A 24367-nucleotide genomic window follows, 5' to 3' on the forward strand; every position below is an offset into this window, starting at 1 on the left:
CTAAGTGACCAACAGACAGCATCATCAGAACATCCCAATTGCCCTATTCTGTCCTCTACTTCATCCACAATGTGACTAAGTGACCAACAGACAGCATCATCAGAACATCCCAATTGCCCCATTCTGTTCTCTACTTCATCCACAATATGACTAAGTGACCAACAGACAGCATCATCAGAACATTCCAATTGCCCCATTCTGTTCTCTACTTCATCCACAATGTGACTAAGTGACCAACAGACAGCATCATCAGAACATTCCAATTGCCCCATTCTGTTCTCTACTTCATCCACAATATGACTAAGTGACCAACAGACAGCATCATCAGAACATTCCAATTGCCCCATTCTGTTCTCTACTTCATCCACAATATGACTAAGTGACCAACAGACAGCATCATCAGAACATTCCAATTGCCCCATTCTGTTCTCTACTTCATCCACAATGTGACTAGGTGACCAACAGACAGCATCATCAGAACATCCCAATTGCCCCATTCTGTTCTCTACTTCATCCACAATGTGACTAGGTGACCAACAGACAGCAGCATCAGAACATCCCAATTGCCCCATTCTGTTCTCTACGTCATCCACAATATGACTAAGTGACCAACAGACAGCATCATCAGAACATTCCAATTGCCCCATTCTGTTCTCTACTTCATCCACAATGTGACTAAGTGACCAACAGACAGCATCATCAGAACATTCCAATTGCCCCATTCTGTTCTCTACTTCATCCACAATATGACTAAGTGACCAACAGACAGCATCATCAGAACATTCCAATTGCCCCATTCTGTTCTCTACTTCATCCACAATATGACTAAGTGACCAACAGACAGCATCATCAGAACATTCCAATTGCCCCATTCTGTTCTCTACTTCATCCACAATATGACTAAGTGACCAACAGACAGCATCATCAGAACATTCCAATTGCCCCATTCTGTTCTCTACTTCATCCACAATATGACTAAGTGACCAACAGACAGCATCATCAGAACATTCCAATTGCCCCATTCTGTTCTCTACTTCATCCACAATATGACTAAGTGACCAACAGACAGCATCATCAGAACATTCCAATTGCCCCATTCTGTTCTCTACTTCATCCACAATGTGACTAAGTGACCAACAGACAGCATCATCAGAACATTCCAATTGCCCCATTCTGTTCTCTACTTCATCCACAATATGACTAAGTGACCAACAGACAGCATCATCAGAACATTCCAATTGCCCCATTCTGTTCTCTACTTCATCCACAATGTGACTAGGTGACCAACAGACAGCATCATCAGAACATCCCAATTGCCACATTCTGTTCTCTACTTCATCCACAATGTGACTAGGTGACCAACAGACAGCAGCATCAGAACATCCCAATTGCCCCATTCTGTCCTCTACTTCATCCACAATGTGACTAAGTGACCAACAGACAGCATCATCAGAACATCCCAATTGCCCCATTCTGTTCTCTACTTCATCCACAATATGACTAAGTGACCAACAGACAGCATCATCAGAACATTCCAATTGCCCCATTCTGTTCTCTACTTCATCCACAATATGACTAAGTGACCAACAGACAGCATCATCAGAACATTCCAATTGCCCCATTCTGTTCTCTACTTCATCCACAATGTGACTAAGTGACCAACAGACAGCATCATCAGAACATTCCAATTGCCCCATTCTGTTCTCTACTTCATCCACAATGTGACTAAGTGACCAACAGACAGCATCATCAGAACATTCCAATTGCCCCATTCTGTTCTCTACTTCATCCACAATGTGACTAAGTGTCTCACGGACAGCATCGTGAGAAGTAAAATGAACAATATGGCAAGAAAGTATTTTCAGCTTTGTTTTTATTAACAATGTTTAAGTTAATTCATTTAAAATATACGCTTTTGTCTATGCCTTTCAGATCAATGGTTTGAATTAGTGTAATAGATATAAAACTTAAGCAATGTTATCATTGCTGACAAACTATTTATGGACATCCAAATGAATTGCAACTTGCACAAGTGCTTGTGTTTATAGTTTCCATAACAGTATGATGGAAAGTAAAATTGTAAATTTTAGCATAAATTGTATTATTCTTACGATACTTCTACCTCTGTTACTTCTCTGCCATAAATCCTGTATTTTGGCTTTAATCACACTAACTAAAATTTTCAGATTTTCAACAGACATCCTCTTCACTGTCAATCACACAATAAGTTCATCCAATCAACCGTCCTCCCAAGCAGTCAACCGATCGAGAGGACAGCCACCACATGGATACTGTTACCTACTTACGGTCCATCACAAGCCACCTGGGACTAATCATACTGGAATCATGGACACCAGAGGACAATGAACCCCACGGGATAGATGAGGAGTATAACGATTACCTACCCCTCACAGGAGCTACCCAAGGTCACTCACGAGGCAGAAGCGGAGTGCGAGGATCAGGTTGATTGAAGAACTCTACCATCTTATGCCTGTACTCCAACCGCCTGTAACACAGAATTCGCCACCCAGAATGTCTCAACATAGAATGTCTCAGACTTTACCTTGGCCCAATTACGTTGGCAAGGTACCGTATATGACCGCGTATAAGCCGAATTTTGAGGACCAGAAAAAAGATTCTATAGAAAGGGATACACTTTCATGATAGTATTTTTCAGTTCGTTATCTGTCAGAAACATCGCCTGAATGACGGTCCGATAGATTAAAACTTCCCGAAAGTTTGGAAGTTGCCACGACTAGAGCCATTATAAGTTTTCAATTTAATGTTCAAAGTTTATCGTTCTTCATAAACTCCACAATCTTTACATGTAGATATCTAACAATATATGTAATTCACAGCTATAATATATAATCCCCAGATGAAAGCGCCAATAGCTATTACGTACGTTTTGCAAAGTTCATAAATTGATAGTGAACAAGATGATAATTTAATATTGTGGTTTGTGCAAATTCAACGTATTTTGTTTTCTACATGCATGTCCAGTGTATTATAAAATTTATTCTCATGTACGTGTTTATGTTGCGCTACAACTATCCCTCGTAAGGTTTCAAATTCCCCCTCTGCGCATGCGCACGGGAGCCCCTTTTTACCCATAAGCCCCGTGTCTCTCCATTCCTCTCCCAAAGCTAGAAGGACAACAACACTCGCTATGTATTCGCTGCAACTTTCTGCATGTTTGCTCCACTTGTTTCGGGAAGAATCACAACAAATTGGTTTGCAAAAAATACAACACTAATTCCAATAAGGGACATGGAATCAACCAGTGACAATTTGCTGAGGAATTGACACCATTAAATACCAACATCATACAAGAGGAACTAAGGCGTCACCCTGATCAGAACTTTGTAACATACTTGTGTGATGGACTGAGACACGGTTTTCACCCTCTAGTTGCAACAGTGCCCAATTTTACCTGGGAGTGCAAAAACAATCTGAGCGCCCGGAAAGAACCCGATGCCGTAACGCACCTTGACTTCAAAAATTAGATCGGGGCTACATTATTGGACCATTTTCAGTCCCCCCTTACCATGTGTTTCGGGTCAGCCCCCTGGGCATCGCTGAAGGAAAATACAGCCATAAAAAACGACTGATCCTGGACCTTTCAGCCCCACATGACAACGATTATTAGCATTAATGATACGATAGACAAGGACATGTGCTCTTTAACCTACGTGACAATCGATGATGCCATACGGGAACTGAACCGTGTAGGCAGAGGCGCGAGTATGTGTAAGGTGGATATAAAAGACGCCTTCAAGCAAATCCCCATTCACCCAGATTATTGGTCACTGTTCGGATTTAGATGGGACAATCAGTATTACTTCTTCAAGCGCCTAGCGTTTGGATGCCGATCTAGCCCTCGTATCTTTGATTGCATATCACAAGCCATTGTTTGGATCCTCACAAACAATTACAAGGTCCATTTCGTTTTACACTTGCTGGATGACTTCCTTACCATTGATGAACCCAACTACGAAGCTTCTATTACTATGAAAACATTAACAGCCACTTTCAACAAGTTGAAAATTCCGTTGTCCCCACATAAAACCGTTGGACCAGCCTGTGAGATGGAATATCTAGGTATCATTTTAGATTCAAATACCATGACTGCCCGACTACCCCTGGTCAAGTTGGCTAGAATATCGGAGTTAGTGCAAGAGTTCAGTCACAAGAGAAAGTGTACCAAACAACAACTACTGTCTCTGATAGGACATCTGTGCTATGCCTGCAAAGTGGTTGTGCCAGGAAGATCCTTTGTGTCTTACCTCATTGATCTATCTAAATCTGTTAAAAAACTGCACCACAGAGTGAACATTTCTGCTGAATGTCGTTCTGATCTGCACATGTGGCATGTGTTTCTACAGAAGTGGAATGGTGTTTCTTTCTTTCACGACTCTTCCAGGACACAGGCTTCTGACATGGAACTGTATACCGACGCATCTACTTTAGGTTTTGGAGGTTATTTTCAGGGTGCTTGGTTTTCGTCACCTTGGCCATCATCTATGCAAGCCCATTGCCAAAACAACAGTCGATCCATGGCGCTACTTGAACTGTATCCCATTGTAGTAGCAGCCGTTTTATGGGGCAAGCAGTGGTCAGGGAAAAGAATCTTGTTTTATTGTGACAATGAATCAACAGTAAACATAATCAACAAGGGCAGATCAAAATGCAAAAACATTATGCCTCTCATGCGTATGGTTACCTCACTAGCAGCCTCTGACAATTTTGTGATATGTGCCAAACATGTACCAGGCGTGTCAAACCAAATTGCTGATTCTCTGTCTCGGTTACAGATTGCCAGATTTCGGAAACTTGCTCCACATGCGGCACCACAAGCAACACCATGTCCACAACACTCACAGTTGATATGGGTCTGGCAAGACACCTAGACACTCTATGGGATGCTGCAGTGGCGGCCAGAACCAAGACCACCTATGCTTCTGGCTTTCAGTCATACGTTGCCTTTCTCCTGAGATATAGCCTGTACTCTACATGCTCAAGCCTCACACGGGCAGCACAAGGTCTGCCACCAGTTAATTCGGCACTTCTGCAACAATATTTGGCCTTTTGTTTCGGTGAGGCAAAACTACAGTTTGTCACTGTCAAATCCTATCTCGCGGGTATTCGGTTTACCTATCTGAAGGCAGGTGTACATACAGTGTTCGATTCAGTGTCTACTGGTGGTCTAAATCAGCTACGAACCCTACTTCATGGATACAAGAAGCTACAACAACAGGGTGTGCCCAAACGCTTACCCATAACCTACGATGTTTTGAAGAAGATTGTGTGTACACTACGCAAAGGGGTGCTCGGACCTCTCAATGATCTGGTAATGGAGGTCATGTGCACCACTGCCTTCTTTGGTTTTCTACGATGTGCCGAGTTCACATGTTCTCGTGACTTCGATGCTAGTACCAATTTAAGTCTATCTGATGTCACCATCGACCATAATACAGGAAAGTGTACTCTCGTGCTCAAAGCTTCAAAGACAGATATTTTTAGACAGGGCGTAGTCATTCCCTTGTTTGCCAACCAATCTCCCATTTGCCCTTTTGCCAATTTGAACCGCTTAAAGCAAGTAAGACTATCACATGGTGCTAGGGACAGTGATCCTCTGTTTGTTGACTGTGTTGGAAAAGCCATATCCCGTACCATGTTCCTGCAATGGCTCAACATGACCATGAAACATGCACACCTTGACGCAGCTAAATACTCTGGACACTCTTTTCGCATAGGGGCAGCGACCTCCGCTGCAACTGTTCGTATGGAAGATCACCTCATAAAAACACTGGGCAGGTGGCAGTCAGACTGTTTTACACGTTATATTCAGACCCCAGAGGACGTTATTAAGAATGCTCAGTTGTCTTTAATTTCTTGTCCATAATACCCAGTACAGGGACATCTCTGATCAGCTGCGTTGAATTGGTTGTGTTGGTCATTCCTTTTGTACGATGTTGATGGATCTTGTGATCCCTCTCTATATTGTTGCACACAATGTACCTTCCTTACCACACCTAGCACAACTTGGGGGCACTCACTCTTGTAAGGGGGTACCCTTCCAATCACTTGCTTTGGGCTATTTCCACTCATCTAGAGTGTCCTTTTCTCCCCCAAGTCCAAACCAGAGCTCAGGTCGCAGCCCTGGTCCGCAGACCACCGTCCGAGCCGCCGCAGCGGCCCCAGGACCCTCGCCTAGCTCTCGGTCGTCCCTCTCCTTGTAAATAAGCTAGCACCAAAGGTCTGCAGACCACCGTCCGAGCCGCCGCAGCGGCCCCAGGACCCTCGCTTAGCTCTCGGTCGTCCCTCTCCTTGTAAATAAGCTAGCACCAGAGCTCAGGTTGCAGCCCCGGTCTGCAGACCACCGTCCAAGCCTCATAGCGGCTCCAGGACAGCACCTAGCTCTCGCTCAGCCCTCCTCTGTGATAAAAATCAGTCAGCTCCAAAGTTTGTGCCAAAACCATTATATGTATGTGTTTGTTATAATGTACATTAAATATTTTTGCATTCTACCTCATTGCTTGTTGTGTTTGCACAAATGTCTACCTTTATTGAAAGAGGCAAATAAACAACTGTATCGGCGAGTTATTCCGTTCGCCATTTGCAAAAAACATGTGATCAGCTGTTTCCTGTGACGTCACAAACGGTGACCACTGTGATTGCTTCCTGTTGTTTAAAAAGCAACACGGCACACAAGGAAATGAGCACTGATAATAACGGGCCGGTTAGTATTGTCATGTTGTATTTACACAAACATTTTCAAATTGTGGGTGCTTTGCGATCGTGTTGGGAGTAGGGGCTTAATTCCTTTGTTCTCGAGAGATTAGTTTAATAAACTGGAGAAGCCTGTGAGTAAGTGATGGTCATTCAATGTGTTCATAGTTTATTTAATTCAGTTGGATTAACATACAATAGTGGTATCAAGGGGAGGTATAAAAGTTGGTATATTTTTACTAACTGACATTCTCATCATGAGTTTGAAACGAAAACGCCATGCTTACGATGCTGAATTTAAACTGCGAGACTTCGCTCTAGCTGATATATTTTCTCACGGGTTCATAATTCTATATACACCGATTCACAAAATGGCGCTTCGTTGTTGATGGCAACATATAACGATCATTATGAGATTTTTAAAAACCAAGAGAAACAGCTTCCCACATTATGAAAGTGGATGACTGGTTTGTTAAATCTTTATTAGAAATAATAATGACTTTTTCAAAGTAATTACAACGTTTTTCATCTTATATTTTTGAATATCTGCGAGTACCGGCACATGTCTTGCAGTCCGACTTCGCAGTGTTTTTTGCCTTTCACTTCCTGGTTCGGCTTATCTGCGGGTTATATCATTTTCTTTCATATTTCAATGGTCAAGTTAACACCTCGGCTTATCTACGGGGTCGGCTTATCCGCGGTCATATACGGTAGTAGACAACATGTTGGACAGTCTACTCAAGCTCAAACATGATGAACGTCTACCTTTACCTCCAATAAAGCGGAAGTTACATAGAATGCACTAGGCTCCACTTCCGGAATTCCAAAGTTTGGACAAGGATTTCTATAAGTTGGTATGCAACCCCATAACATTACCTGCTAGCATAACATTACCTGCTACGAGGTTTAAGGATCTGACATCGGTCTCCAGATTCTCTATGGACCTTATATTAATAGGTTTGTCGCCGGAATTAGACACATCTTTCCACCATTACAGCCATCCTATGAAGGAATAACTGGAGACCCCTCCGACCTTGATGGACCCTTTCGAAATGGTTATGTCTAAGGACTGCGATTTACGCTCACCGTCTTTCAACATAATGCCGACTCCGGGACCAGTTGGAGGCCACCTTCTGTCATACACCAAAAATTGAAAGCAGGTTACGCCTTACCACTGGATTCTAGATGTAGTGGCTCATGGATACAAGCAACACTTCAGAAAACACCCCATACTGAAGACTCACGCCATCGGATGTAGATTCCATCTAGTCGGAGCCAAATTAGCGGCAGCAGACTTAGCCATCAGGAAGCTACTAAAAAAAGCGAGCCATTTGGAGACTTACGGAGGCCAACAGCACCAAGGGTTTTTTTCCCCGGTATTCTTAGTCACGAAAAAGAATACAACTGAAATGAGGATGATTATCAACCTAAAGACCCACAACAAAAGATATCTGGTAACGGCACCAAAGTTCCAGATGGAATCCATACAGAAGTTAAGGGCGACGTGGAAGACAGGGGACTGGCTTATCAGCCTTGATTTACAACATGCCTATCTTCACGTCCTAATATATCCATCCTCACGGAAATATCTACACTTCGCAATCGATGCCCAACACTACGAATTCCATGTACTGGCATAGCCCCTTGGTTATTCACAAGGATTACAGTGCCAGTAAAAAGTTTGCTCACATGCAGCTAGTTTCGAATCCATGGTTACCTGGACGATTTTCTTGTGTCATACCAAGAGAAAGCTCAACTACATCAAAACATGATATTCTTGGTCCAACTTATGACCTACCTAGGCTTCCTTGTCAATCCTTCCAAGTCCGAGACTATTCCGGTTCAAGACAGGGGATATCTATGCCCACCAGAGGATCGATTCAACAAAACTATCAAGATGACTCGATCACTCTTAAGTCAACCCCACATGTTGCTGCGGTGGTGGATGCCTCTTCTTGACAACTTAACGTCTCTACAAGATATGACCTTCAGAGGAAGGCTGATGCTACATCCTCTACAGACATGGATCAACTCTATACAATCTCACGGCCTAGAGTTCAAGACTCAGTTACCTCCCAGATTACTACAAGACCTCCATTGGTGGAATCACAGAGAACGTGTGATGTGTGGCATCCCTCTGGCTTAGACAACCACCTATTCATAGACACATCAGGTTCGGGATGGGGAGGCCATATGGACGACATCACAGTAGAGAGATCGTGGAACACAGAAGAGAAGAACCTTCATATCAATTGCAGGGAAAAGACCATCTACTACGCCAATCTGGATAGGAGGATACATCTTTACCAATCATCCATTCTCATAGCCACAGACAACACCACAGTAGTGGCCTATATTCAGAAGCAGGGAGGAATCAGATCCAGTTCCCTGATGACAGAGACTACACGATTGTTTGCCTTGGCAGACTCCTTCAACTGCTGGATGGAAGCGAGACATATTCCCGGGAAACTGAACATACTGGCCGACAGCCTCTTTTTCCAGGATAAAATAGTGGTAACGGAATGGACCTTACATCCACAGGTTTTCGCCTGGATAACCCAGTTATGGGACACACCACACTTAAGATTTATTTGCCACCTGCCAGAACAACTTACTTCCGGTTTATGTCAGTCCAGTTCCCGACCCAAGAGCTCACCAGATCGACGCTCCATTGATGGATTGGACGAATCTATCTGCATACGCATTCCCACCATGGTCTCTCCTAGGCAGTCATCCACAAGGTGGAGCAGACGGATTCCATGATACAGTGTTCCCCTGCTATTGCGCTCTTCAATATAGCTCTAATTCAGTTTTTGCTCGCGGTAAAGCATGGCTCTCAAAATTTACTAACATTTTGAATAAACTCCAATGACACAATGTTTTCCCCCATCTCAGAAAACATTATCAACTGATCAACACGATCTCGTAACACCAGAAATACCCGTCAATAAATATGAACTGAAGTACGTAATTTAATCCTATTATTATAATAATATCTGGTTATAAAAAAATTGTTCATTGTTTATCTGGACTGATGTTTGCAATATATTTTATTAACTCTTTCAACACTAGTCAACCAGAAGTGTTTACTGCTGGCACAATGAGTTCCCAGAGACTCTTGTCTTATAGATGAAGCCAACATTTATCAAAGAAAATATCTGCTTGTAAAATATCTTTGCTACTACATGTTATACACGATTTGAAAGGTCTGATCCTATGGTTTATAAATATGAAAGTTATGTTTATCACATTATTTAAATAATGCATTTACAACTTAATTAAGTTTGTTGTAACTAAAAAATGTAAGCTAACACATTGATAACGTCCAGATTAAGGACCCAGGAAGCTTTGCGGCAAATATAAGATTTCATAAAATCCACTTACCTATTTCTGTTTTATTTTCATTGTTTACATTATTGGGAAATCATTTTAAAAAGAATTATAAATAGTATCTGTAATCACCCATTTTCCGATAATAACGGCTGTTGGCTCAGTAACATGAAGAAAAAAAGCTTTCCAAGCTTCGTATGAATAACACGCTCGTCGAAGACTGGCATATGACACATTGAAAGAAAGCTTTTTCCTTCACCCTCCAAAAGGGACTTGATCTGGGGAAAAAAAGGATTACGAAGTATAACAGTTTATGTTCTGCGTGAACTGGGGTGAGACAGTTGTTGAGCCAACACCAACAAACAAAACTTGTTGAGCCCTTGTACGATTGTGACTGAAATGTATATGATCGGACGCACCTATTGGTCACTTCATAAATTAAGACTAAAAAGTCTCTACAGACGAGTTAATCCACCCTCCAAAGGGACTCAATCTGGGAAAATTAGACCATCAAAAATCACTTAATACCACATAAATGTTCAATGATTTATTCTGTATATATAATGTAACCCTCAAAGATTACGAAGTATAACAGTTTATCATTAACTCGAGAGCAAGTGAGAGTAGGGACATCCTGTTGATGGACCACACCACCGCCGTGTTGTCGGACTGGATCATGAGGGAGGAGGACCGGAGGAGGTTCGACCAATGCGAAATCGCGAGAATGAAAACGAGATTGTTGATGTGAAGGCAACGTTCTACGTCGAACCACTGCCCTGCTACTTGCCGATCTCGAAAATGTGCTCCCCAACCGACAGTTCAAGCGTCGACGAACAGATGGAGGGACGGGACGAATGGCATCAAGGAGATCCCATCAACGTTCGACACAACCAGCCACCATTGAAGATGAGGGTGGAGATGGAGCGGTAGAGAAATTGGCATGTGACAATCATTGATCCTGAGATAGTGAGTGAGTGATTTCGATTTTACGCAGCTTTTAGCAATATCCCAGCAAAATCACGGCAGGGAAGACCAGAAATGGGCTCCACACATTGTACCCATGTCGGGAATCAAACTCGGGGCTTTGGCGTGACAAGCGAAAGCTTTAACCACTTGGCTACCCAACCGCCCCGATCCTGAGAAAGGGCGCGAGAAAACATTGAAGAGGTCTCAAATGGAATCGACCCCATACAGTGAGCGCACAGTAGCGCAATTGAAGGGGCTGTTTGAGTACTACCGGTACGAGACATTGAATCTTCACCCATCGGTCGTGGGAAAAGAACATCAGACCTTGCCGAGTGTGGAACACGGCTCCTATGAATTGTAGACATCGGATGGGAATGAGTTCAAACTTTTGTTTGTAGATTTGCCAGATGAGTTGTCTGAGAAGGTGCATTGTGAAGGCGAGTTGTGGACAGAGGAAATTGGCATCTGCATGAACTTGAATGCAGTTTTCTAGATAAGAAACGAACACTATCCCGCGAAGATGTAGGAACTTCGTGATGGGATGGTGTTCCGTCACACCCCTGGAGATGATCTTGTGGTTTAGATAACCCCGGGTCAGGAGCCTCAAGAAACGATAAACTTGAGTTACTGGCTTAACTTTGGTTGTATTTCGTGTTCTCGACTCTTGTACAGGGGAAATGGCTGAAACAAACAAAACAGCCAATTCCATATTACGTATGCACGTGAACCGGAATGTCGTGACATGAGAGTCTATACATAGATTACCGAACAACATGACGATAATACACAATGGTTAATGAGAAGTCAGATTTTCAAGAGCATATGCATAATGGTAGTACAGTAATGACATTACTCACACTATGATTGCCTACGGCTTGCGAGGTTTATCACCTAACGAAACCGGGTGAGCGGGTGAGAACCCAAACACATGGCCTGCTCGGAGACCATTTTGCACGTGAACACAAGGAAAGATAACTCCATGCAGAAGAGTGCACATACATACCGCTAAAAAGGAGTGAGTGAATACCACTAAAAATAACTTGTTACGGAGTAACAGCACAGTTGGGTCAGGCGGGTAAAAAGCCATGGGGCCGGAGAAATTCCAAACGGGATCACCTTCCATTGGTAATGGCAGTCTTAAAAAATGAACCAGAGGAAGTGACAGTGCTCCCAATGGATGGGAATGTGCAGAAAAGTGTCTTGGAAATCAAGACTGACCAAAAAAACGCCGGGATGAGTGAGCATACGATGGAGCGCGATCAACGTCATGCAAAAAATGTGGCGAGGTTTCGAAGTAGAGTTGAAAGTCATGATGAGACATTTGATAGTGTGTTTTGCGAGTAAAGTACCAACAGTGTCGATCAATGTTGGTAGCTGCCTGGGCGGATACATTCTCTGATGGGGATGGAGCGTCGCATGTGGCCCTGCAATCATCGGTAATCGATACCCTATTTGAAGTAGCTGCTTCAAGAAGGGATCTGCGAACATGGTCCAATTGCTTGCAAAGGTCCCGAATCTTCCACCTACACGCGTACACGGGAACGGCTAGAGGCGGAAGTTCCCAGTCTTGGGATTTGAAAAAGGGTCAAGTTCCTGCCGAACCCCCCCTCTCGGGTAAAGGAGATCGATTGACTCAAGGAGGGCTTTGAGCCCCGTTGACCTCTGCGCCTTCAAAAGGGATTAGGCCTGGAGGAAATAAGCTCGCGTAAATCGCGCTGAGCAGGAACAAATTGGGGATATTGGCAATCCTTTTTCTCTTGACCTTCAAATCTTTTCTGGAGACCTGAAGGCAAGAATCTCTCTGCACTTCTTGTGCGACCTGTTGCATCACGTCGGCAAATAAGGAGCGGGAAGACGAGGGTTGCTGATACAGTTTGGCCTTGAATTGGTCATCCCAGGAAGAATGTTGCAGCACACCACCGCAACAAAGAGCCGTCATGAAGCCATCACGAAGCCGGCGTGGTGAGTGAAGAGGTCCAAGATCTGCTTAAGCTTGTCTAGTGTAAGGTTTGATTAATCTCCGAGTAACGGCCCCTTCTTAGGAATGAGTGGAGAGAGAGATGGAGAGCGTGTCCATGGCTGACCAAATCATAGACATGAGTGGGAAGGTACAGCGGATTGTGGCATTCAAGAGTGTTAGGTCCTGATCTTCAACCATGTTAGATGAGGTTGAGCATTTCTGGAAAGAGTAGAAACGTCACTGTCCAAATCGGGGGAGATGACAGTAGTAGACATGCCATGAGTGCCTGTGTCTTCAAAGATGAAGCGGTTGATTTGGAGATGATTCCATAGTCGCAAGGTTAATGTAAATGTCCAGTAAGACTAGTCTGGGAGGGAGTGTGATCTTGGAAAAGCTTGCCGATGGAACTGCGAATCCGGTGAACTGATCCACAGCCGAAGTCATCTGCTGTTACTGCAATTCATTCGCAATTCAGGGTCCGCAGGTTCAAAATTCCCGACTGAGAAGGGCAGGATGAGGGATCGCCTGACAGGCGAGAGGTGTCAGTTGGTTGACCCTGGATACCAGGATCGCCAAATGTAGAGCCTGAACCACCCGATCCGGGAGTTGGGGCGGGTTTCGAGCAGGAGGCAACTGAAACGGGAACTGGATCAGTAGGTTGAAGAGTCGATGAAGGATCTGAATGATGAATGTTTATGAAGTCTGTTGTTGATCCCCGTGATACGAACTTGTGGGTAGGATAGATGGACAACCTAGGATTTGCGCCAAACGAGAACAGCTCAAAGAATGACTTCGACGATCGCATTCTTTATAGGATGATGAACGCTGATCCTATGAACTGTGAGGTGGGTAGGCGTAGCCGGCAGAAGAGCTGTAGTCAGGAAACCATGAGTAAGGGTATCTGGGATGTTGGTTATAAGAATCATGGTAGATCGGGTAGGCATCAACCACCAGATAGGTCCCGTGAGGATAACCACTATGGTGATACTCAACGATGGATGGCTAATCTCTGCCGTAGAGAGAACTGTCTGACGAATGGTCAGTTGAAGACGATCAGGAGCGAGAATGATGATGATCAGGGTGCGAGTGTTAGATATCAGCCAAGGAGCGAGCACGGTAACTCGATCAAGAATGCCGATCCTGGGAGCAAGATCTCTGTGCTGGCGGGAATGTTAATCCTGCCAGCGGGAATGCCGATCTGTGTAACGAGAGCGCTGATCGTGGGAGTGGAAGTGCCGATCTGTCGTCATCGCGGGTGAACGTCGCAATGAAGTGTGACAATCTAAAAAGTCCAAGAGGTAGTAATACCCACAGCCATATCTCTAGCAGCCGGGGGAGCAGAACGAGCCCAATCCAAGAGCAGGATTTTAAATGGACTGGAGCAATCGGTCGCTGGTATAACGAGAGCGGGACCTGGGTTGGTCGGACAGGCTGAGCGCACATCGACCTGTGTATCTTCTTGTGGAGTGGTAGACAGGTCACAAGACAATCGGCGTGGAATAGATATGTCTGCATTGTTTACAAGCAGGATGTTGATTGTCCTTTTTTCCCATATTATTTAGAGTACAGTCATGTCCCGTTGATCCAACATTGTTGGTTGCATATGATTATGTCGGATTAACGAGTATGTCGGATAAAGGAAATTAGGTAGTATCAACGATTCGTGATCGAAATTTGGACAACTACATGATAGCTAACGATTCAAACATGTTGTAATAAAAAAAAAGAGGAAAAAGGCAATATTCATATTGCTATGTTACATTGTTAGCGGAATATGTTTTCTAATCATGCAACCTCTAAAGTTAAACACAAAGTATGACTGATTCAAAATACTTTTTAAAGCATAGTCTGGAATGGAAGCCGACAATTTGAAACTAGTGCCGCAATGCTTAAGAAAGCTGCTTTCTTAGTGGCTTATGTTGATTTCCAGTTAGTAATTTCATTGGTCGGTCACAGTTGGCAAAAGGTTTTCTGACATGACTTGTAATGGGATGTCCTCAGCAGTAGCGAGAACTTGTATCCGATTTTATGAGATTGATGTAATCTAGGCATGTGATTTATCCTGTTTTGCTTATTTAAAGCAGTGCAAGACTGTCGGATTAACTGGTCTAAATAGCACTGATTTAATCGGTTCCCATCATTAGTGTCGGATCAAACCAATTGTCGGATTAATGAGTGTCAGATTAACGAGACTTGACTGTACTTGACAACTTGGGGACGGACAAACAATATTCTCTGATATTCAAACATGTCGCCACATGGTGGCGATGAGAAAGAGAAGGAATTGGTAGAGGCGCACACATGGTCAGTTGAAGCAGACACAGCGTGCAATGGAGGCACGTGACTGACCTAGCTTTTGGACATAACCATGGAGATTAGAGGTGTAACGATACGGGAGGGTCGCGATACGATACGTATCACGATACAGTATTTACTGGTGCAAGCTAAGCCAAGTTGATGTCTTTCTGCTCTCTAAAAGATGTGACAAGTACAGTTGAAGAAGATATAAGGTGTTTATTTACTGTTATAGCAAATTGTCAGCAATACAGTATGTTTTACTGAAACAACAAACTGGCTTTGAAATTGTTAAAAGTATTTCATGTTTAAAAGTACCGTATTTTCTTGAGTATAGTGCGCACCCATGTATAATGCGCACCCCCTCTAGCGGGTTCAATATTTTGGAGAAAAAAGAAATTTGAATATTATGAGCAGAAAAGAATTACACCGTACCCCTTCAGCGAAGTCCGGCAAACGAACGGGTGATGTGAAACTTTGTCAGTACAAATTCAAAATTTGAGATAAAAAATCACCAGACATGTTGATTTACCGTTTAAATTGTATATTTTGTTCAGCTAGGCATTGTTTTATATCCAGGGATTAAGATTATCTTTTGTATTTTCTTGTAAACTAAGCCGATCACAGCAATCAGCTGTACACACGTTTTCTTGGAATCTACCGGTGATTCGGTCAAGACACACCCAATGATATAACTTTACAGGATTTTAATGAAAGGATCGGCAAAAGTTGTATCTGAAACTATTTTTTATCAGGAATAATATATTCCAATATCTTGTTAATTTAGATGCAGCTTTTACTAAACATATTTAAAATAATAATAACCCTAAGCGAAGCAGCTGATCGCTATTGCCGGGTATTATTTTTTACATGGAACCAGTCTGACCAGTCACCGTCAAGGCACCCGTGCAAGTGATTGCGTGATCGCGAGAATTACGTGTTGACATAGAATCGTCCAACAAAAACAAACATGACTTTTAACCAATCAAAGTATGGCATTTATGATATATGTATCCATTCTCTGTCAACTAAAGTTCGTTTCAAGGCGTCAATAGCGGTAATCTGACCGTGGTTTCTGTTAATAACGGTTAGTTGTGCGATCTTCCGATCGCTTCACACACGATTTCGCTGAAATTAATTAAAGCAATATTAAAAGGAATTTTGAATAAAATTAATGAAATAAGTTACAAACATAAGTCCAGATATACAAAGAACACTTTTTATAGCCAGACAGTGTAATTACATGAATAATTTGAGAACCTCAGTATTGATTTGTTGACATGGTATTTCCGGTGTTACGTGCACGGTAATGTCTTTTCATGGGGGAAAAACATCAAAACTCATTAAGTAAAACTGTGTTATGAAAATATCGTATGTATCGCGATACTTGCTTTCCAAATCGATGCATCATATCCTGAGCTGTGCATCGGGATACAATACTGTATCGCCGTATCGTTACACCACTAATGGAGATACAGGGGGGCTTGGGTGGCCTTTTTATTATCAAGGGCTGGAAACATGATTCAAGCACGTTCCCACATAGAATCGAAGAAGAAGGGAGAAATGCAAAGTGTGAGATAGGTTAAGTTTAAAAATTACAAACATTCATTACCCTGCCCACAGATGTATAATAAGCTATTGACTGTTCTGTGCCCTGCCTGACATGAGTGGCTGGAAGTAAAGCGCATACAATTTGACAGCTTAGATAATACAGAACAAAGTATGTATAACCTTCCTATTCAAAATCTTTTTGATACAGGACAGGTACCAAAATATTCTAAGCAAAATTCATCGTTCACACAAATCACTTTTTGCCAGCTGTGACTTCATATCGATTAGTTGTCACACACAATGTCAAAATGAAAGGCGGAAGCTTGGGATTGTATCGGTCTTCGGCAACCCATACTTGCCACAAAAGGCGACTAACAGGATCGGGTGGTCAGACTCGCTGACTCGGATGATGCATGTCATCATATCCCAATTGCAACACTAGATTTTCTTGCCCAGACTTGATTATTTCCATATTGCTGGAATATTGCTGAGTGTGTCTTTAAAAAACAAACAAACAAACATAGGAACCCCATCGAATCATACATAACAGCTATGACAACTGTGAGACAGACCCTGCTGGTTTCAACAGAAAAGTCTCACATAGATACTGTAATACAGTGTCCCAAATGATCAAATGACTAGGCTTATCGTGCAGCAAGTTTTAACAAGAATGATTCAACGGTGTGGGAGTTCCGCTCCAGGAACTGAAAACGGACGGAGGGATCGACGGACTTGCTGACCAATTTATCCACACGTTATCAAAGGTTGGTGATAAAAAGTGGTGATTAAGCAGGTCTGCCATCACCATGATCACCAGATGTTGCAAGATTAAATAGCGAGTGTGACAAACACAGAACTATGTAATAATAAGTTACTGAGCTGTTCATCAGTTCTTGTAAATAAATTTGTATCATGAGCTCACTGCTTCAATACAAGTCCCAGCTGTATTCCACGATTCAACGGTTATGGAAAAGTTTTCAGAAATGTACATATCTTGCAGAAAATCACATTTTGTGAGAACAGATGCGGAATTTTGCATATATCTGTTAAAAGCTGGTTCTAAACGTGTAAGCGGACATTCATTTTGTTTTAAAGTTAAGATGACTTTTGTATCATTGCCTATCGAAAATGAATGTCTGTATGTTTACACCAGTGATCTCCAGATTCACTTCAATAAGCTATTCTAACTATGGATAAGTTTGTCATAAAAATGCCTGCTGCAAGTCAAACAGGTGTTAAACTACGTAATTCACAAAAACTAAGTTTAATGTTTGGCCATGGAATACAGCGTGGGAATGCAATCCAAGCTACTATCAGTATAATCATCTCACCTGACAGCCTCATGGAGTCCATCCTCTGTCATCTGCCCAACCTCATCGTCCGGAATTGGCACCACTGGAGTCACCCTGGTGACAGGCTGTGTGTACTGCTGAGACAGGGTTTGAAGTTGGGCCAGAATGGGGTCAGGTGGTGGCAGGGAGGCAAGAAATTGAGCATGGGCAGCATCTGATGTATTCATACTGATGAACAGACAAACAAGGAAAAACATTATTAAATTTTTTTCATTTCTGCTGAGACTAGGGTAGAGGAACATTGTTATTGGGATTCAACTTCATTTTCAACTCTATAGATGGCACATGCATTATAGACAAGAGTCATCAGGAGATTCATATCCACCCTGGCTGGTGCAATTTGGAAATGGAGTTTGGTTACCCAACTTTTGGTTTATTGGCATTGGATACAGTCCGTTCAGTGAAGAAAAAATAATGCTGTTCAGTATTTTCCAACATCCCAAATCATCAAAAGGCACCTGTTCACCACTCAACTGATCTGTTTAACAAGTTTCAACAAGAAACATTTAACGGTTTGGGAATTCTGTTTGAAGTAATAGCAACTGGTCGAGTTACAATTGAGCTTTTTGTTCAGCCTAGTTCGGCAAAGGTTGGAAACTGGACTTTCATAGTCAGTTAACTCCATGGCCTCGGGAAGATGAGATGGAAGGACAGACAGACATGCTTACCACTCAATCTTCACTGACCTATCACCAATAATCATCTTGAGGCAAGGGAGTTCACTGACAATAAAAGTCCAGTTTCAACCCTAGCCGAATCAGGCGAGAATTATAGCGTTATATTTTAGCTGGTTTAACAAGTCTATGCATAGTCCAATCAAAATCACGTAACAAATTTGACAACCAGTTCATATACAACATGGCAAATGCATGCAGATTTCTGTTATTGTAGGATTTGCAGAGCATATTATACCGTCAACCGGGTGTTGACAAGTATATCTTCCAAATCTTTTCAAGTTTTTTTAATCAAGGTGATCAAGTGCTTTGATGCACTTCACGAGGTAAAACCTGTTTCATTACAATACATATCTTGACTGGGTGCCGCCTTTTTGTTTGAAGCAAACACAAGTGATATGAGAGTGGTAACTAGTAATAGAAACGGGTTTCAGTTATATCTATTGTATGTCATGATATTGTATGTACTGGATAAAAAGGTTGTCCTTCCAATCCCATTGGTACCCCAGAATTTGTCATAATACTTTTATTAAAAGGTTGTTTTCACTTGAAAATGCCAGATTTGTTGGGTTAAATCAGGGTGTTGGAAGCCTGCAACTATTTGTAGTTTCATTTGCTCAACGATTGAAAGATGTATTACCTCAAAATTGGCACGGGAAAAGTAAAATTATGTATTTTTTAGGGTAAAAACATACTCACTGCCAAAAGAAATGTGTACCATAGAAACATATAGAGAAGTATGTATGTTAAGAAGAGATGTTTCCAATGTGTACCAATCAATGACACCAACTGTTACCACAAAGTGTCTTTATTCTTATCACGATATGCTGCATGTGATTTCCAAAATTTACACATTATTCCTGCATGAGATAAATGATGCATCTCGAGTCATGGATCTATGGCGTGCATCGGTTCACACAACAAACCAGTGTGCTCGCTTGTGCATCGAACCCATCTAATTATAATATGTCTTGAAAATGAGCAGTCTTCATACTTAAACCAACACTTTTGGCAATCGCTTTTGGTAATTTTGGCGGCGAGTATATTATTTATTCTTATCCTGACACATACTTATTGCTTATCTCTATTCATTTCCGAAAGGTAGTAGAAACTTCCAGAACTGTGTTCCCTGAGATCAGGGGAAACAGGGGAAGAGGGAACGGCTGGGACGGTTCTCTGGCATATGAATCAGAATAAGCATAAATGATATTTTTACCCTAAAAAAGACATATTTTAGACTCAAGACTCAAACTATTTGCTTGAATAGCAAGGTTGGTAGTGGGTTCCACCTGTCCCTGGTTCAGATTGAGATTTGTTCATTCACCCTTGATATTCTTCTTTATTTATTCTGTATATCAAAAAAACAATAGTTATCGTTGTGTATAATTCTAAGAATATTACCTCTATTACATCATAGCCACAAATTCCCATTTTGGCAATAATCACACTATAAAATCTTTAGATTTTTCGACAGACATCCTTTTCACTGCCAATTATCCCACAGTCTTGAGGTAAACCCTATCCCTTGTCAAACTGCATCTGCGCATGCGCAAGGCGGGAAAACATCACTTCTTTCCAATAACCTTCATCGACTAGATGTAAGATATATTGGGGAGGTGGGAGGGACCTTTTCCTGATGTAATAGAGGTAGTATTCTTTGAATTATACACAATGATAACTATTGTTTGATAATTCCTACGAATATACTTCCTCTATTTCAGAATTGACCTTCACTTTGTGAGTTTATTGGAGTATGAACCTTCATAAAGTGAGGTCCAAACTGTATGAACGTCGGAGCTTGCTTGAGTGAAAGTCAATTCTTATAATTTTTTTATCACAATTTCTTACCTCAAAGGATGTAGGCCAAGATCTAAACACAATTTTATTTAGTACGTGTGACTTCATGTTTACACTGACAGCCATACAACAACCAGCTATATCACGGAATAAAATAGTTCCTCAAAAAGAGAGTTGACATGAGCATATGGATGCATAACTTGCTCTTCAGAAACATCTTACACAACACATGTGTTCAAATCATATTACCATTAGATGAGAAAGGTCTGTAAAGAACTACCTCAGTAAGTCAGTCCCAATGACAGCGGGTCGTAATACATTTACATCCAGTACAAGACGTCAAAATGGCCGACACGATAAACGTGATGGGAGAGATTTCCGAAGTTGTTAATGAACCTGTGGCGGTTACATGTGTTCCTCATCATTGATCAACTGGCCGATCATTGAAAGGTGATTAAAGATGCATCAAACAGACACTAAGGTAAATTCATAGATTGCTGGGGATGGTCACTGTCAGCCCAGACACGGATCGAGTCGATACTACGATAGTTTGGATGTGCATTTCTTTCTTTGTTCATTAGGATGGGCCGTAGCGAGGATATTCGTGAACAATCATGCAGTCAAGTTCTCTGACTTTTCTCAATGCATACTGAAACGCTGAGACCAAGATTAAAGGTTCTAAATGATCAGAAAGAACGCTTATGTATGTTTTCGTGCTAGGGAATTCCCAGGGTCTTTCCCCAGGAATGTGGAAGTAGTCCGTCAGTGTTTACGTCATTTCAAGAACACGGTCTCGTGAAAAACGTATGAACGTCAAATTGTGTCGTTCATACACTTATGAACGTCAATATCGCGATCATGTGACCGACCTCTCGTCAAATGGAAAAGCTGTATATCGTGTAAACGTCAAATTAAACAATTATTATATCATAGCCAGTATTTACCAGAGGGACAGGTGGGATCTGTCATCTAGTACTCCCGGATAATTGGCAGCATTGAAGTAAGGGAAAAACATAGGCACAACGGGGTATGAACCAATGCCAGACTTCCTGATTTCACCCTTGGCAAACCTGCAGAAGACTTGGCACTTGTGGCATCCTTCCCGTTTTATGATCTCATAATTGTTACCTGTTTTTGATGGAATATGACCTCATTTTTTATGTTTTTCTCTCCGGTTTAATGACCTTTCTGACGTCACTTCCGGTTCTGAGAACATCTATGACGACACTTTTGGTTCAATCTCCTGTGCCATCATTTGGATCATTATGACGTCACTTCCAGTTCTGAGGTCATCTATGACGTCATTTGCAGTTCATCTGTCATTGTGACATACATATATACTTGTTGCTCTATAGCCAACAAGCAGATATACCTATCTCACCTCAGGTATGATAATGACGTACTTTTACGCTGATGACATGTTTCCCTTTATATATTGGTGATAAAAACGTACCCTTTACGTAATTCCGGTTCTGAAGTCTTCCCCGATGACACATCAGGTAGTTATACATGTTATGCCGAGCAATGTTATAACAATGTAATAACCCTATCACCTTATGATCTATGATCCAAGATTTTACTCAATGATCCATCCAACCTAGTGTTGACATAGCGTAAAGGCCAACTTACCATACCCCGGGGAGTATAGTCCCTCTAGATCGTGTTGTATGTCTCGTAGATAGAAATGAGTTAACGTATTGTGGGATCTCCATTGACAGCTTGATACTTGTTAGATGGAAACTGAATTCCATGAGGCCAGACTTGTTACTAGTGCACGGATTTCATGAGCCTTGCAACTTCCATATATTGGTGTAGAGAGCTGGGCTTGACGATAACTATCAGATATAGTGTTCTTAAGCCACCCGGCCACAGTAGCCTTAGTAATGTCCTTTCTGAGGAAGGCTTGCAAGAGATAAAGAGCCATTTCATTTCCTGTGGTTCTGAGTAGCTGAAATGTAGTATCTCAGAGCTCTGATTGGGCATAATAGTCTATCTGGATGATCAACTGTTTTACCAAACGCTGATGCCTGGTTTTTGGCGATAAATTCTGGTAGTGATCTGAAAGACATTTTGCTCCAGTCTTGTGAATGCGTAATAGATGCGATATCAATTGCGTGAAGCTCAGACACTCTAGCAGCAGTAGCTAACGCTAAGAGGAAGGCAGTCTTTTTGGAAACTGTTAAAAGTGTAGCCTCTGCCATTGGTTCATATGGAGCTTCCATCAGTGCAGACAGAACGATGGATAAATTCCATTTAGGGAAAATGCGTGGGATTTTTATGTCTTCCAGTGAAAACGATTTCATGAGTCGATACTGGGTGAGATCCTATGGATAAACCATCATGTTGTAGAACTGAGGCTAATACTGATCTAAAGCCTTCAATTGTACCATGTCTGAACCCTTTCTCATTTCTCAGGTGAAGAAGAAAATCAGCCACTATAGGTATTGTTATATTTTCGTCACGCAACCCTCTTTCTATTCGCCACTGGCAGAACTTTCTCCATCTGACATTATAGATAGCTGAGGAAGCTGGTCTCCATGAGCTAGCAACCGCGTCTGAAGCTGATTTAGAAAAACCGGAAACTTGCATCTTTGTCGCGATAGTTTCTAGGCGTGAAGGTGGAGATTTGTCAAGTTGCCGTAAAATATGTCCGATCTTGGTTGGCAGAGGAGATCGTGACATTCTGGCAGTTTGAGAGGCTCTTCTATGAGAAGTGGAATCAGTCTTGGAAACCAAGCTCTGTTGGGCCACACTGGGGCTATCAGAATTATGACGCAATCTGTGTCCTCGATCTTCCTTATTACTCTGTCCAGGGGAGACCAAGGAGGGAAAGCGTAGGCAAACATCCCTTGCCAACTCATGGATAGGGCGTCGACCTGAAGGGCTAATGGATCTGGGACTGGGCTGACGTAAACAGGAAGTCGATGATTAAGGCATGTGGGAAACAAATCCAGGTGAGGGGTATCCCACGTCGAGGTTATCCACTTGAATACCTCGGGGTGGAGAGTCCATTCTGTGGGTACGATCTTGTTTTTCCGGGATAGGCAGTCTGCAAGTATGTTAAGTTTTCCTGGTATGTGCCGTGCTTCTATCCTGCAACTCACCAAGTCTGCCAAGGCAAATAAAAGCGTAACCTCCCTCAACAAAAGTGCTGATCTCGTGCCCCCTTGATGTTGTATGTACGCTACCACCGTGGTGTTGTCTAAGCTATCAGTACCGACGAGTGGTGTAGTAGATGGGCCCATGCCTTCATTGCTTGGACAATATGTGGATCTCATTCCCAGGCAATTTATGTGTAATTTTTTGTCTTGATTTGACCACATTCCTTGGATTGTGAAGTCATCCATATGTGCACCCCAACCTTCGCCTGATGCGTCTGTATATAGATGGTGTAACAGTGGGGGGAACATTAAAGGCATGCCTGGCATGACGTTTTGGCGCCGAAACCACCATCGTAGTTCTGATAGTTGACTGTGAGGAGGTTGAATTGTCTCTTCCAGATCCATATTTCTGGTGGTGTTCATCCATGCTTGTAGTGGACGTAACTGGAGTCTCCCTCTGTAAGTAAGATCTTGGATTGATGTCAGTGTGCCTAGGCAAGACATCCACCAAGGACGTGACCTGCTGGGTTGGTCGAGAGCACTCTGAATCTTTTCTATAGCTCTCAGATATCCATCCTCTGGAGGTTGTAAAATGCCTTTTGAAAGTTG

At 42.3% G+C, this 24367-nt stretch overlaps 1 protein-coding gene across 2 annotated transcripts in view; it reads right to left on the reverse strand.

Annotated features, from left to right (window-relative positions):
* The window catches only part of LOC124123232 (protein FORGETTER 1-like), a 490282-nt gene that overhangs the window by 434163 nt on the left and 31752 nt on the right, over positions 1 to 24367 (reverse strand). For both annotated transcript variants that reach the window (XM_048391344.1, XM_048391343.1), the window contains one exon: positions 18166 to 18354. In XM_048391344.1, the coding sequence (XP_048247301.1) occupies positions 18166 to 18353 (188 nt within the window). In that variant the 5' untranslated portion in view covers position 18354. The remainder of the gene's footprint in view (positions 1 to 18165; positions 18355 to 24367) is intronic.

The sequence above is a fragment of the Haliotis rufescens genome, unplaced genomic scaffold (genome assembly GCF_023055435.1).
Source record: "Haliotis rufescens isolate VD_foot unplaced genomic scaffold, xgHalRufe1.0.p SCAF_9, whole genome shotgun sequence".
Classification (NCBI taxonomy): Eukaryota; Metazoa; Mollusca; class Gastropoda; order Lepetellida; family Haliotidae; genus Haliotis; species Haliotis rufescens.